At 41.6% G+C, this 14751-nt stretch overlaps 1 protein-coding gene across 1 annotated transcript in view; it reads right to left on the bottom strand.

The window, feature by feature from the left end:
* PABIR3 (PABIR family member 3) overlaps window positions 1-9536 on the bottom strand; it is a 74990-nt gene extending 65454 nt beyond the window's left edge. Inside the window, exons 1-3 of the mRNA XM_040627514.1 lie at window positions 9057-9536; window positions 3889-3967; window positions 1206-1292 (exon numbers count right to left, since the gene is read on the bottom strand). Of these exons, the coding sequence (XP_040483448.1) occupies window positions 1206-1292; window positions 3889-3967; window positions 9057-9163 (273 nt within the window). The 5' untranslated portion in view covers window positions 9164-9536. The remainder of the gene's footprint in view (window positions 1-1205; window positions 1293-3888; window positions 3968-9056) is intronic.
* Between the last annotated feature and the right edge of the window lie 5215 nt (window positions 9537-14751).

Below are 14751 nucleotides of genomic sequence, written 5' to 3'. Positions count from 1 at the left end.
TTAAAGATTTTATTTATTTATTTGAGAGAGAGAGAGCACGTGAGCACGAGCAGGGGGGAGGGACAGAGGGAGAGGGAGAAGCAGGCTCCCTGCTGAGCAAGGAGCCCGATGCGGGGCTCGATCCCAGGAACCTGGGATTATGACCTGAGTCAAAGGCAGGTGCTTAACCAACTGAGCCACCCAGGTGCCCCACAGTTTTTTCCCTTCGGATTGTGGTAAAATACACATAACATAAAATTTACCATGTTAACCATGTTTAAATGTACCAGTGCCGTGGTGTCAAGTATATTCACATTGTTGTGCTATGTGCTCTAAGTTTTTCTCTTTTTCTTTTTCTTCCAGTTTTTTTTTGAGATATTTTACACTGATTAATGTACTCACTTCAACAAACCTATGAGGCAGATACTGTCACATTCCCATCTTGCTGAAGAGGAAATTAAGGCATAGAAAGGGTAACGTGCACGCGAATAAGCAGGCTAGTCTATACAATGCCACTTATAGACCCTCACTTCTCAGGCATTCTTCAACCCAGTCCAATCTGGCTTCATCTCACCCCACCCCTGTCTCCATGGAACTTGCTTTCGAATATAAGAAATTCATTAATAATCTCCATTTTGGTAACTCAAAGGACACCTTTCAGTTTTTATCATGTTTGACCACTTGATAGCATATGACTTAATACTTTTCCTTGTATTTTCATGGTACTACCGGTGATCTTTAAAGCTGTTTCCTGTAGCCTCTTTTTTCCTTTTATACTCTCTCCATAGGTCATATCATTCATTCCCATAGCTTTAAATAAGGATCTACTGGTGATGCCTAAATGTGTGTCTCTAGCCCAGATCTCTATCCTGAGATTAAACTAGTACAACTAACATCTCTACTTAGAGATCCCAGAGAACTTCAAACTGAACATGTCCAACACTAAACTTACCTTCCCCTCTAAATCCACTCTTTTGCCAAAGTTTCCCCTCTTCTGTGGCCCCACAGGCCCATCAGTGGCCCAAATCAGAGGGCTAGTAGTCATCTTTGCCACCACCATCGCCCGCCCTCCATCAAATCTATCAGCAATTGATTCTACCTTTCAAATATCTCATGAATCTCACACTCTTCTCCACGTCCACAGCCATCACAGTAGCCAGGGTCACTGTACTTGCCTCCTATGCGATCATTCTGCATCTCCTTTTGCCCGTTTCCAATCTACTTACCACTCTGCAGCCAGGGTAATCTTTTAAAGATGCAGATCTGGTCATGTCAATCACAGACTTAGAATTCTTCAGTGGCTTCACACTGACCTTAGGAGGACAAAGTGAAAAATCTTTAGCATGCCTTGGAAGGCCCTACGAGATCTTGCGCTAATCCACATCTCCAATCTCATCTCTCACCACTTCGTCTTTACTTCCACACTGACTAGAATGCATGTCTTTCAAATTCTCTATACACTCTATTCTTGACGCACTACACTCCCTTTCGTTTCCAGGCCTTCACACATGCCATTTTTTTTTAACCTGGAATCTTGTCTGCCCCTATGATCATTAGGAAATGTTCCTCTTTTTCTATTTTTGGAAGAGTTCGAGTAGGACTGGTATTGATTCTTCTTTAAATGTTTAGTATCCCAAGCTAGCTAACTCCTACACATCCGTGAGATCTCAACTAAGGGAGGTCATTTCCTACCTCAGCCCCTCATGCTAGGTTAGATCTCTCTGGCAACTAGATCAGGGCTTAATACATAGGAGATTCCTAAAAATATTTGTTGACTTGGCTGAGTAGAAAAGAAGAATGACTAGGTATGGAAGTCTTCAATAGACAAGCAAGTGCATAATAAATACTGTTAAATGAATGAGTAAATGAGTGAGTGAATGGAAGAAGGAAGATTTGTTTAATGAACAATTCTAATTTTTTCCCAGTATAATATTGCATTTGTGGAAACAATATTAGATACCATTCTACAAAGAAGAAAATACCCAAATTTCTTTAATAATTTTTTAAAAGATTTATTTATTTATTTTAGAGATAGAAAGAGAGAGAGAGTGTGGGGGGGAGGGGCAGAGGGCGAGGGAGAGAAAGTCTCAAGCAGACTCCATGCTGAGCGCAGAGCCTAGCATGGGGCTCGATCCCATGACCCATAAGATCACAACCTGAGCTGAAACCGAGTTGGATGCTTAACTGACTACACCACCCAGGCACCCCAGAAAATATTCAGTCTCAAGATTAGGAGGCAATATTTTAAAATGGGTTCTAAGCTATAACATTTCACTAAAAAATCATGTAAGAGAAATCTATGAACAATTATATGTCAACAAATTAGACAATCTAGAAGAAATGGACAAATTCCTAAAAAACACACAAATTACCAAACCGACTCAAGAGGAAAGAGAAAATGTCAACAAATCTGTAAACAAGTACAAAGACAATCTGTTTCAAAGCCCTCCCAACAAAGAAAAGTCTAGGACCGGATATGGCTTCACTGGTGAATTTTACCAAACATTTAAAGATGAATCAATACCAATCCTACTCAAACTCTTCCAAAAACAGAAGAAGAGGAACATTTCCTAAAACATTCTATGAGATCAGCACTACCCTGATACCAAATCCAGCAAAGATACTACAAGAAAACTACAGACAAATGTCCCTTATGAATACAGATGGAAAAATTCTCAACCAAATAATAGCAAGCCAAATCTAACAGTACATTAAAAAGATTGTACAACAGAACCAAGTGGGACTTATCCCAGGAATGCAAAGGTGGTTTAATATAAGAAAATCAGTGTAATGCATCATATTAACAGAACAGAGGGGAAAAAAACACATGATCATCTCAATAGATGCAGAAAGCATTTGAAACAATTCAACATGCTTTCATGATAAAAAACACTCAGCAAGTAGGAACAGAAAGGAATTTCCCTAACACAACAAAGGGCATTTACCAAAACCTATAGCTAATATTATACTCAATGATGAAAGACTGAAAGCTTTCTACCTAGGGAACAAGACAAGAATGTGAGGGTTTTTTTTTTTTTTTTTTGAGAGGGAGAATGGGGGAGGGGCAGAGAGAGACTCTCGAGCAGGCTCGACGCGCAGCATAAGCCAACATGGGACTGGATCTCATGACCCTGAGATCAGGACCTGAGCCAAAATCAAGAATCAGATGCTCAACAGACTGAGCCACCAGGCGCCCCAGGATGTCTGCGTTTCAAAAGAAAAGAGAGGTGGTACCTGAACAACACTGTAAATGCACTAAATGCCCCTGAATTGTATACTTTAAAATAGTTAACTGTATCTTATATGAATTTCACATCAATAAAAAGATTCATATAGTGAATCATTTGTTCGTTTTGGTTTACTGATCTACAAGAATATTTCCTATGTTTACAGGATAATTAGTAGATAAGAGTTATAATTTAGAGATTACATTATAACACCATGAAAAACAAACCTTATTTTCAATTCAAGATAAATGTGAGATAAAAGTTGAAGTAAAAGCCTAAAAACTACTCTTAGGAGAGCTTGCAAATTTTCCTCTCAAAATTAGAATGTTCTTTTAAAAATTGGAAGCCAGATGGTCTTATACATAAAACAAATCTCAATGTTAAATCCAGATGGGATTTAAAAGTTAATTCTGCTGCAGCTGCAGCAAAGCAATCATAACTGTAGTCAACGTATTTATTTTTCCTTCAGTGATGTTTAGAGCACTGTTTCTCAGATTGGGAACTTGTTGGAAATGCAAATTCTCAGGCCCCGCCCCAGACCCCCAGAATCAGAAACTCTGGGGTTGAGGGCCAGTAGTCTGTTTTAACAAGCCTTCCAGGTGCACACTCAAGTTTGAGGACCACTAGTTAAGACCAATAGCACAAGTCTTGGCCAGTGAGGCTGCTACAAGCATTTTCTTACCAGACAATGTTGTGCCATAAGCATTGCGTTATTTCTTGGAGTTGTTAACGTGTCAGCTTGGAACACCTGTGAGTTATCACTATGAAGAAAAAGAAAACATTTGAAATCCATTACAAAAAATTTTTTTAAAGAAATAAGATTTCAAATACTTAAACAGCAATGCCATTAATGTAAATGGGTTCTTTGTGGAGACAGCTGTGCTGATGGAGAAATTAGAGCACACACACACACACACACAAAGCATTAGTTGGCTGAGCTTAAACAAATCTCCATGTAAGGGAAGGAATTCTCAAGCATGCCACTTTACCGCTAATCATGCTACCAAGAATAAGTATAATTTGTCATGACCCTGGAAATGCATCATTTTCTGTGTAAACCTGTAACTGATTTAAATTTATGATTGAAGCTACAATGTGCAGTCCCAATTCCCTCTCGACTCTGAAGTTTTCACACGAACAAGAGGGATAATCAATAGCAGGAGTCAACAGAACGGAGATATTCACAGATACGTTTCTTTTGACCTACTCGGTATTAAAATGTTTTTAAGTTGGCTGCACACACTCGAAATGCTGAGAGGTTTCACATAAAGAATCCAGATTCCAGATTTCTAGCTTCTGTTGAAAATTTGCAAGCTGTGTCCACACTGGGCCACATTCCCCATGGCAACAAGAGACAAGCTAAGCAACCGTTGCCTGCTGAAGCGGGGGCTTATCTTCCTCGGCTGCGAATGGTGCCTTGGCCCTATTTGACAAGCTTGGGACCCTGAAGAAGTCTTTTCCTTTTTATGTCTTCTTTTTGTTTTAACTTTTTATTTTGAAGCAGTTTAAGACTCACAAGATGTTGCAAAAATACAGAGGGTTCCCATGTACCTTTCACCCAGGTTTCCCCAGTGACAGTAAGAGGTCAATGTTAACATTTCATTTTTTTTTTTTTTTTTTTTTTTGCTATATCCAAACAGGTGCTAGGTCTCTCTTATAGCCATCTTATTCTTTTCAGGCTCCTTGCCAAAAACCAGTTCCAAGCCTTTTTACTTTCCTGCGGACTCTGCTATAGTCTAATTTGTCCCTTCATCTCGCTTTTTTCCCTCCAGCAGTATACCTGCTCACAACTTTCAGTAACTTTTCATCGTGAGCTGAATTCAGTTACGTTCTTTATTACGACATTTAAAGCCTGCCACCATTTAGCTCTAGACTCTTGGATTTCATGGACTAGTAAAATTTCAAAACAAAATCTTGGCACAAACATACAGTTGCTAATCATCTTTCTTTTGCCAAGTAAGGTCATTAAAAAAATCCCACCATCTACCAACACTACCATTTCATTTATCAAAGGACATTTTGGTATTAAAAAATTATAACTAACAATCTTAGGATAAAGTACAGTCCTGCCCAGGAAAGGACAATTGGCCAACTATATCACAATGTATTTAAGTACTCTGCACTTTTTTAAAAACATGGGTTAGTGAAAAAGTCACCTAGGATCAGCACTGGTTAGCAGATAACTATCTGGGAGCCAGTGATCCAGGCAGAGTTTACCAGCTCTCAAATACACCTATGTTTTTCTGTCTCCAAGCTTGTTCCATATACTTGGAATGCTGTCCCAGCTCTCTAGCTCCCCTCTTCCCATCTGCATCCTCTCAATCCATCAGGACCCATCTCATATTTCTCCTCTCCAAGAACATTTTCCTTATCCTTCACCAATCCTGCTGTCATTTCCTATTCCGTTCTTTGAATCTCCCTAGCACTTTCTTCCCCTCCCTAAGCATAGATCTTATTCTATCATATCTTTAAGTCCTCTGATTTTTTATTTGCCCTACTAAATTACAAGCTTATTGAGTCAAGATACATCTTTGCAGCATGGTAATTTGTATATAACAGGCAGTAATTCAATATTTTATGAGAGGATAGGTGTATATGTAGGTCTAAGTTTTACTTCATTTTACAGTCATTTTCCCCTATAAGAACAAAAATGGATTCTAGCAGTCACTTATAAGAAAGTTAGAGGGACACTAATGAGTTACATATTTCTACTTTTTTGTACATGGGGGGTAATTCTTAAGGCTGGCAATTACATTCTCCCCTAAATTTTTATCCGTCAATTTTAATAAGACTACAACTGAAAAAAATCATTGAGGAAACATATATTTCAATTGGTAGGAGTCATTCAACATGAATTCATAAACTCCTAGGTGATACCCACAATTGAGTTAAGTGCTACCACTTAGAAAAAGTGAAGGCACTATAACTAGATACATGTTCAATGTTCCACATCAAATGATCAATAAGCAGCTGTCTAAATATGTAAACTGCAGTATGTTATGCCAGTTATATATTCGCAAAGCGATCATTCTCTATGGCCACCATTCTCTTTCCAGGTTTGTAAGAATTTAATAAAACAGATGGTTGGCAAACTTGTGCAAAGGGCCAGACAGTAAGTATTTTGGGCTTTGTGGGACATCCAATCTCTGTGGCAACTACTCAGCTCTACCACTCTAGTGGGAAAGTGGCCATGGACAATATAAGTAAGCAAATGGGCATGGCTATGTTCCAATAAAGCTTTATTTACAAAATCAAGTGGCAGGCTGTATTTGACCCACAGGCAGTAGTTTGACTTTCCAAGAGTTTAAATGAAGGGTCAGGCTACAGGTATTTACAGGGGGAAGGCACTGGCAGAAATCCCAGAACTTACTCTCTAATTCTCTTAAGGCCAGAGAAGTGAAAGACCTCCCCCCCCACAAAAAAATCCAAAACCAAAACCAAAAACTACTACCTTTAAACAAAGTTACTGACACCAGTAGTGAAGTCAGCTAAGTAGACTAGGGCTAAAGAGGATAAAGAACCAAGAGGTTCAAAACTTTTGACATTGGTGTTTTTATTAATACACGATGTACACAAAACAATGCAGGAACTTCTTCAAAAACAGTAATACTTGTATTAAAGAGTTGATATTTAACGAACAAATTCTGCAAATGCTGGTGCAAGAGAGATTGTGTTTATATACAGGAAGCATCAAGCAAAATTGGAAAATTACTTGAAAGAAGTGCAACAATTATTTAGTGAGCAGCAAAAGAGGTGAGGCAACAAGTATTAGAGGTTCAGTTAAGGGAAAGTGAGGGAAGTGAGCAGTGTACAGATGCAACCGAAAAGAACGGAGGTGAACATGAATTCAACTAAGGCGTCCTGTAATTCTACTCTAAATTGTTCTCGCTTCCCTGACCACACCCTAAACTGACCACAACCGCACAAAATCTGCCCTCAGGAGATCATTTGGCCAAGTTCCCTGACCTCAGGCAAGTCGTGTATCATCGTTATGCTACCTCTTTTTGAGAGACAAGAGTCCCTGGACTTGGTCCACCTTGCAGTTTCTTTACCTTTAACTCCTACTAGGTAGATATGCAATTGCCTCTTACCTTTCTGTACCAATTTCACTTCATCAGGAGCTTAAGCTACACAATTTGACACTGTAACTATGCTCTAATATGATAAAAATAAAAAATTTAAGTCCTTTGCAGAACAAAACAAAGCATGAAGGGATACCTGCCATCACTCTCCTTGCTTCTAGGACTGTTTGCATCTTGTGTTTTTCATTTCATAAAGGCTTCCAATAAAACCAACATTCTCCCTTCTAGCAGAGCAGGTTCATAACAATTCATGTTTTCATAAAACAGGATTAGAGTCAATCCTGAATTTATAGAATGTTCTTGTTTTCAGCCCAACATGCACAGCTGTTGCCCTTTTCTCTGCCTATTAAAAAAGATCACGTATTTTTTTTTTGTTAATCTTAGTTTGCTTTTATTTTCACACAGTATATTCTTCCTTACCTCAAATGACCAGAAAGTTGCATTTGATTAGAGTTAATAAGCTTAGAAGTTGAGGGGCACCTGGGTGGGCAGTTGGCGAAGCATCTGACTCTTGGTTTTGGCTCAGGTCGTGGGATCAAGCCCGGAGTCGGACTCCATGCTCATCACAGAATCTGCTTGAGTTGCTCTCTCCCTCTCCCTCTGTTCCTCCCCCACACACCTGCACTCTCTCTAAAACAAATCTTTAACAAAATCTTAGAAGTTGATTAGTTGTGGACAAATCACTAGCTTAGGAATCAGGAGATACGGGTTCCTAGTACTGGCTCTATTACTACGTCATTTTAGAGACTTATAGGCCTCAGTTTCCTCATACGTTAAATAAGGAGGATAGATCTGGTCTCTGAGTTCACTTCTAACAGTTGCGATTTATCTAATTGATACCTAGCAATTAGAACGATGCTAGCAAGAGGGAGGAACAAAGTTACTAACACAGGGAGTGAATGCATTTTTCAAACATTCTTACAATACTGATAAAACTTTATGATACTGGGATGTGAGATCTAGGATCTTACTTTCAAAATCTATTTTAAGAAATTATAAGCATGTGTCATGCCAGACTTTTGGATATATGCAGGAAATAGTTAACCTAAGTTAGGACAGTGTTTCTAAATCTTATGCTTTTCATTATCGGCCCTCTAAAGGAGCTGTTTTTGACATATCCCCCCCTCAATTACTCCCTCTTGAAAATTCTCATGAAATTTTTGTACTTATACCTGTGGCTTATACATAAAAAGAGCAGGATTTTTTCACACACCCCCAAGAACCAAGTTGGGGGCAATGTTGGCCATTGAGAATGCAAAATTTAGGAGATCAAGTTTCTGTGGTATCTAAACTTTTTGTTCAAATAAAAACTAGGTGTAAAAAAGGTCCAAGCTTATTTGCTTGGCAACCATTTCCATTTGCTGGAGGTGAAGGTCAGAGGAGACAAAGCAGCTGAGAGAATGACAGAAAATTACAGTCATCACAGAAGATCTGGAGGCGAGGGTGGGGAATGCTCAGTTTCTTCCAAAGAAGTGGGTAAGAGATGGGGTGAAGTTAGAAAAAGTCGTGCTCCACACCAATAGGTTGCTGCTTTTGGGTCCTGGTGGACTGTCAGAAGAGGACGTCCAGGTTCACATGTGTGTCAACCTCGGGGTAGGTGTGCGCTCTCCCTCCGGCCAGCCCATCCCACTTCCCCCAAGGCTGAGGGTGAGATCTCCGGACAGCGGGAACAAGGGAGATACCTGTAGAACCTCGATGGAGAAAGGCATGGGAATGCGATCAGAAGTCACTTTCCCCACCTCTTGCCAACTACCCCCTGCTTGCTCACCCAAGCCCATTGATCAAAGGGGCGCTGTTGGATCTTTTCAGCATGTCATCTGTGGTGGTTGAACTCGGCAGCAGCTCCAAGTCTAGTTCCATTTTCTCTTGTGCCATGTCCACGTCGAGGAAGAAACCACTGTTTGGTTCGAGGTTCTCAAGGTTTTCTGGCTCCCATTCACATAAGGACAAGTCAACTGGGTGAGGGATGTAGGCAGAGAGGAAGAGGGGGAGAAGAGAAGAAAGGAGGAACCTCTTAGACGAGTGAGATGCTCACCTTTGCAGCCCTACCGTCCCTAATACCAGTGGGCACAAAGTGGGGCAGGACTGACTCTGAACCTCTTACCACCCAACCTCGGGGTCCCTAACGCTGAGAAGACACTCCACCTCCAAGTCTATAATGAAAATGAGGAATTTGTCTTAGTCACCCCCGCGAGTCGTTCTTTATTTCTCTGAGCAAATGAAACCCCACGGAAACCTTTCCGGCTAAACAAAAACTACAACCTGTCGCCTTCGAGAATCCGTCGGGTGCCGCCCCTCCGCGCCTGCGCCCCGTGCCCGGCCCGCTGACGCATGCTTATTACGCAAGCAATGAGAGTCAATGAGGGCGCCTTTGTCAGTCTCGCCCGGGGCGCACGCGCAGTCTTAGGAGCCGCCTTTTCACCCCAAGCCAGGTCCTGTCTTTATTCCCAGTTGAGATTCACCGTGGTAGTGCCTCTGCTTCTATGTGGAACCTGGGATGGTTTCACTGACCGTTATTCAGGAAAGAAAGGGTGGGGAGGAGTAAGCTGTATGGGAGCGCCGTCCTTTCTGCGCTATGTCTGATACTCAATTTCCCCAGTTTTGATTAACCCATTATCCCCTTATAACTGAGGCCAACAAGCTGATAACTCCCATGACCAATTTTTCGATCCTGTTATAGCCGACACTACACAACTGTAATTTTAAAAATGCTGTACGTCCAACAAAAATGCTCTACGTCTAAGGAAAAGAACAAACCAACCCAAGACCTGCCACCTGCTCCTAACCCGGTTGAGCCAACTGTGCAGATGAATCATTGTTTTCCATGTGATCTCATTGTTTTTGTTTTCCATGTGATCTCATTGTTTGTTTGTTTTTAAAGATTTTATTTATTTATTCGACAGAGATAGAGACAGTCAGCGAGAGAGGGAACACAAGCAGGGGGAGTGGGAGAGGAAGAAGCAGGCTCCCAGCGGAGGAGCCTGATGTGGGGCTTGATCCCATAACCCCGGGATCATGCCCTGAGCTGAAGGCAGACGCCCAACCGCTGTGCCACCCAGGTGCCCCGTTTGTTTGTTTTTAATTCATAATCGTAAGTGTATTTTTTACACTGAATAAAATATATATTCTCAAAGCTATTCATCTAAGAAAATGATTTGAGTTAGAGAAGCTTATTTACTTAAATAGCTCAGATTTTAGTACGCATCCAAATAAATCAGGGTTTCCTTTTAATATTGCTGTCATGGCTCAAACATTATAAGAATTGCTCTTTTAGAATTTTTCACCACCAGTTAATGAGCCACACTGAGTACTGAAATCTTAACTCCATGCTAATAATTTTGTAAAACCATACCTTTTAAAAAGGGACAAGATAGAGGACTGGCAGAGAAGGCTAGTGAAACTACTGAAATGAGAGTTATTCATTAAAATAATCATTACGTGGTATAGCACTTTACAGTTTAAAAAATGTCTTCACATATTTATCTCAATTGGTTCAATCATGAACCTTGCTCAGCTAATCAGTGGTGAACTTAAAATGATGGGATTATCTTGAAACAGTTCATGACAAGTTATGACATGAGTGATCATAATCATTCTTCATTCATTCTGAGAATAGAATAAGAAAAGCTTAATTATATTAGGCAGAATTGGGTTCTCTAAATCCCAGACATGAGGACGATTTGGAGTCTCCTTTCCTGATGTAAGACAGGTTAACAATAGCTACCATTTTTCATGCACTTAATTATATGCCAGGCACTGTCCTAAGCACTTTAAATATGTGATTGCATTTAATGCTTACAGTAACTCTGTGAGGTAGGCACCATCACAATGACCATTTTTCAAAGAAGGAAACTGAAGCCCAGAGGGGTTACTCAAATGATAACTGCTAAGTGGCAAAGCCAAGATTCCTCTGCCCTCCTATTTAGGTGAAAAGATGGATGAGGTGCCTCTGGATATTTCTCTGGATACTATTTACTCATAAGCACTTTGATAAATATTTATTAAATTAGTTTATGGATAAATGCAGGTTTAAATAACCTGTCATTCACAGCTATTTTGTAAAGTAGGCAAGTTACTCCTATTTTACAGTTGATAAAATTCCAGAGAGATTAATGGCACATAATTAGATAGCAGTAGAATCTAAGCTGATACCAAGATCTCCTGAAGGCCACTGTTAAGGTTCCCAGGGTACCTGGAAAGTTTACAGAAGATGACAGTTAAAGCCGAGTAAAGTCAGGGTGAATGTAGAAGGCAGTGGTTAAATACAGAACAGGGGTCAAAGCCAAAATGGTGGGTATACCGGAAAACAAGTAGATCTTCCCTCCATTCTACTGCTCATTTTACTTTTCAAAGAGTTTGTTAATATTCATGGCAAGCAATAAGGTTTAATGGTTATATTTTGAATGAATAGACAATCTCATCACGCTTAAACATCACAGATGCTAATTTTTAAAAATCTAAGTACAAGAACACTAAGAAAATAGATAATAAAATGACAAGGAAATAGCAACTGAGAGACTTTCAGGAAAAGGTGTAGTAATATGAAACGACTACATGCTTGAGATGGCAGGAAGTTTCCAGCTATTATCAAAGAGGAGGAATTCTCTAAAGTGTAGCTGAATGCCGGGGGACCCACAGTACGCATGCAAGTTAGAATGTCAAAAGGAACACGTACCGGAAAAACAATTCTGTATACCATAGTGGCAAATACAACGTTTAAAGAAATTATCTTTACTTCTTCCCCTTTCTCTTCATGCATTATTATACCAACCTAGCTGTGTGTCATGATCAGCTCCTGCTGTTCCATAGCAATATGCCATGATCTCAGATTGCTAATTTGCTTAGACCTATACGTTGCCACTTATGCTACTTCTGTCTTTGCTTCGTCCCAGTCTGCTGCCATTTGCACAAGGCCTCTTACTTATAAAAGGTGTCCCACAAATATGTCATAATCTGTTGTTTAGTTTATCAGTCATCATGGCAACTTTTAAGCAACTGGTTAATCTTTAGTTATCACAAGAGCAAGTCAAAGACAAGTTGAACCCAAGCCCACAAACCACAAATACCCCAAAACTCCCAAAAGATTTACATGAAAGGTAAAAGGAACTAGGTAGGCAAGAATGATATGAATAGAATCTGGAAATGATGGCCAAAGTAGCATCCATCTTCTCACATGTCCTTGAGTTTCTCCTAATTGTTAAGCTCCTGGAAGTTAGGGATTCTTTTTTTTTTTTTTTTCAAAAACATTTTATTTATTTATTTATTTGAAAGAGAGAGCACGCATGAGAGACAGAGCATGAGCAGGGGAGAGGGGCAGAGGGAGAGGAAGAAGCAGACTCCCCAAAAAGCAGGGAGCCCGATGCGGGGCTCGATTCCAGGATCCTGGGATCAGGACCTGAGCCGAAGGCAGATGTTTAATCAACTGAGCCACCCAGGCACCCCTGGAAGTTAGGGATTCTACTAAGTTGTTTGACTCCTCAGAGTTAGGGACTCTGCATGTGGTCAACAGATGATTATTTACTAGCTATTGTGAACAACAGAATGTACCATATTTTTTTGAGCAGGTGAGGGGGTTGCTGAGACATTGAGATAAAAAGAACTACAAAAATTGATCAAAACAGAGCTTCCTTTTCTAATCCAGTTGGCAGAAAAATATAGGCAATTGAAAGGAAACTATCCAAAAGTGCTTTAAAAACTCTGTATTACAAGCAGCAAATATTAACATTGAGGAATAAAATGACTGGGCTTGGCAAGTTTAATATGGGACAACTAAGTTGAAGAGGTAGGTGAAACAATTTTTGCTAAATTTTGAAACCAATTTCATAACTATTAAATTTCCTCTATTTCTCCAAATGTATTATTAACACAATATAATACCATCTTTATCCCAGGGTCATTGAGGTAGTGAGGATTAAATGAGTTAATATTTCTAAAGCTCTTAGAATGGGGCTTAGCACACAGTAAGTGCTTTGTAGGTGTTCGTTAAGTAAAATAAATAATTTCAGGCCTCACACATGCTGAATGGTTATTGTTAGGGTCTCCGTAAATCCTAGAAAGAAAAAAAATTTGCTCTGCTACTTGTTCTTCAGGAGTTTTCATAATATCGTTGAAGCTAACAGTGCTTGTAAAATGGATGAGTGCTTGCCACTCGCTATATGAACTCTCATTAGATTCTCTTTATTTTTACACCATTGCTTTTGTTTTTCTTTTCCCTTTGGTCTAGCGCATCCAAATGGATTATCTGAAAAAAAAATCGGCCCCTCCAAAGACCAACAAAATCAAGGGGTTTAAGAAATGGGCGGAGATCACAGAGATCAGAGCAAACAAATTGGCATTGAAAAAAACCTGGAAACCGCAAGTTTCTATTTCCCATGAATACGGGCCCAAACTCCTCCGAACGAGGATGCTCCAGTGTCTCCAAACTATTGGTTCTTTTCAAAATCGGGCGCCAGGGTCCCCGGGCCAATGCCAGAGAGGAAGGCGCCGGGCCCCCTGGAAACGCTCCTCCCCTTTGGAAGAGCTTTGCGGGGCGGGGCTCCCACGCATGCTCCGTGCCCGCGGGCTCATTGGCGCGGCCGCCGGGCGCGTGCGCAGGACCCGATGGGTGCCCGGACGCGGAAGACCTGGCCCCGCGGAGGTTCCCGCTTCTGAAGCGTGGGAGGCGGAAGAGGCGGCAGGTTGTAGATTTTGGTCTTGGCCCCAAGGGGTTCCCCCGGGCCATTAGCACCCAAGAGAGGAAGAGGAGGCACCGCGGCGGCGGCTGAGGGGCCGAACCCCCACCTGTCCTCCAGGCGGGGAGGGGGGGTAGGGAGGGGAGAAGCACCCCTCACAGGGCTGAGGAGCCTCCGGGACCGGGTCCCAGAGCATGGGGGGCTGGACCGGGTCCCCGAGCATGGGGAGCTGGAGCCGTCGAGGCCACCCGGCCGGGCCCTGCCCGACTGTCAGCTTTTCGGTGCTAGCGCTGCCCGGGCAGCCGCGGTGTTTGTAGCCCGGCCCCGCTCGAGGTCGTCGGCCGAAAGATAGCAACATGAGTTCCGCCGCTGCCTAGTTTCCTCCCCCTCCTCTTCTCCCTCTGTCCGCTTCCTTCTCCTTCCTCTTTCCTCTTCCCCATACCTCGTCTTTTTCTTTCCCTCCTCGTGTTCCTCTTTTCCCTCCACCCTGCCCTCCTCCTCCCCCTCGATCCTCTTCCTTTCCCCCATCTTCTTCCTTTCCCGATCCTGTCTGTCCTCCTTTTACCCTCTCTGTTTTCCTGCTTTTCCATCTATCCGCTTTTCCTGCCTCTTGCTCTTTTCCCTCCATCCCTCTCTTTCCTCCATCCTCTTCCTTTATTCTGTCACCGTCCACCACCACCACCTCCCTCTCCACTAGCACCTTCCCGCCCTTCTCCCCTCACTCACTATCATCCTCCCCTCCTCATCCTCATCCTCGTTCCCTCCTCCTCCTCTCCTGCTTTTCTCCGCCCC

The sequence above is a fragment of the Ursus maritimus genome (genome assembly GCF_017311325.1).
Source record: "Ursus maritimus isolate PB19 chromosome X unlocalized genomic scaffold, ASM1731132v1 scaffold_X1, whole genome shotgun sequence".
In the NCBI taxonomy this organism is placed as follows: domain Eukaryota; kingdom Metazoa; phylum Chordata; class Mammalia; order Carnivora; family Ursidae; genus Ursus; species Ursus maritimus.
This window is presented reverse-complemented; position numbering and strand designations above follow the sequence as displayed.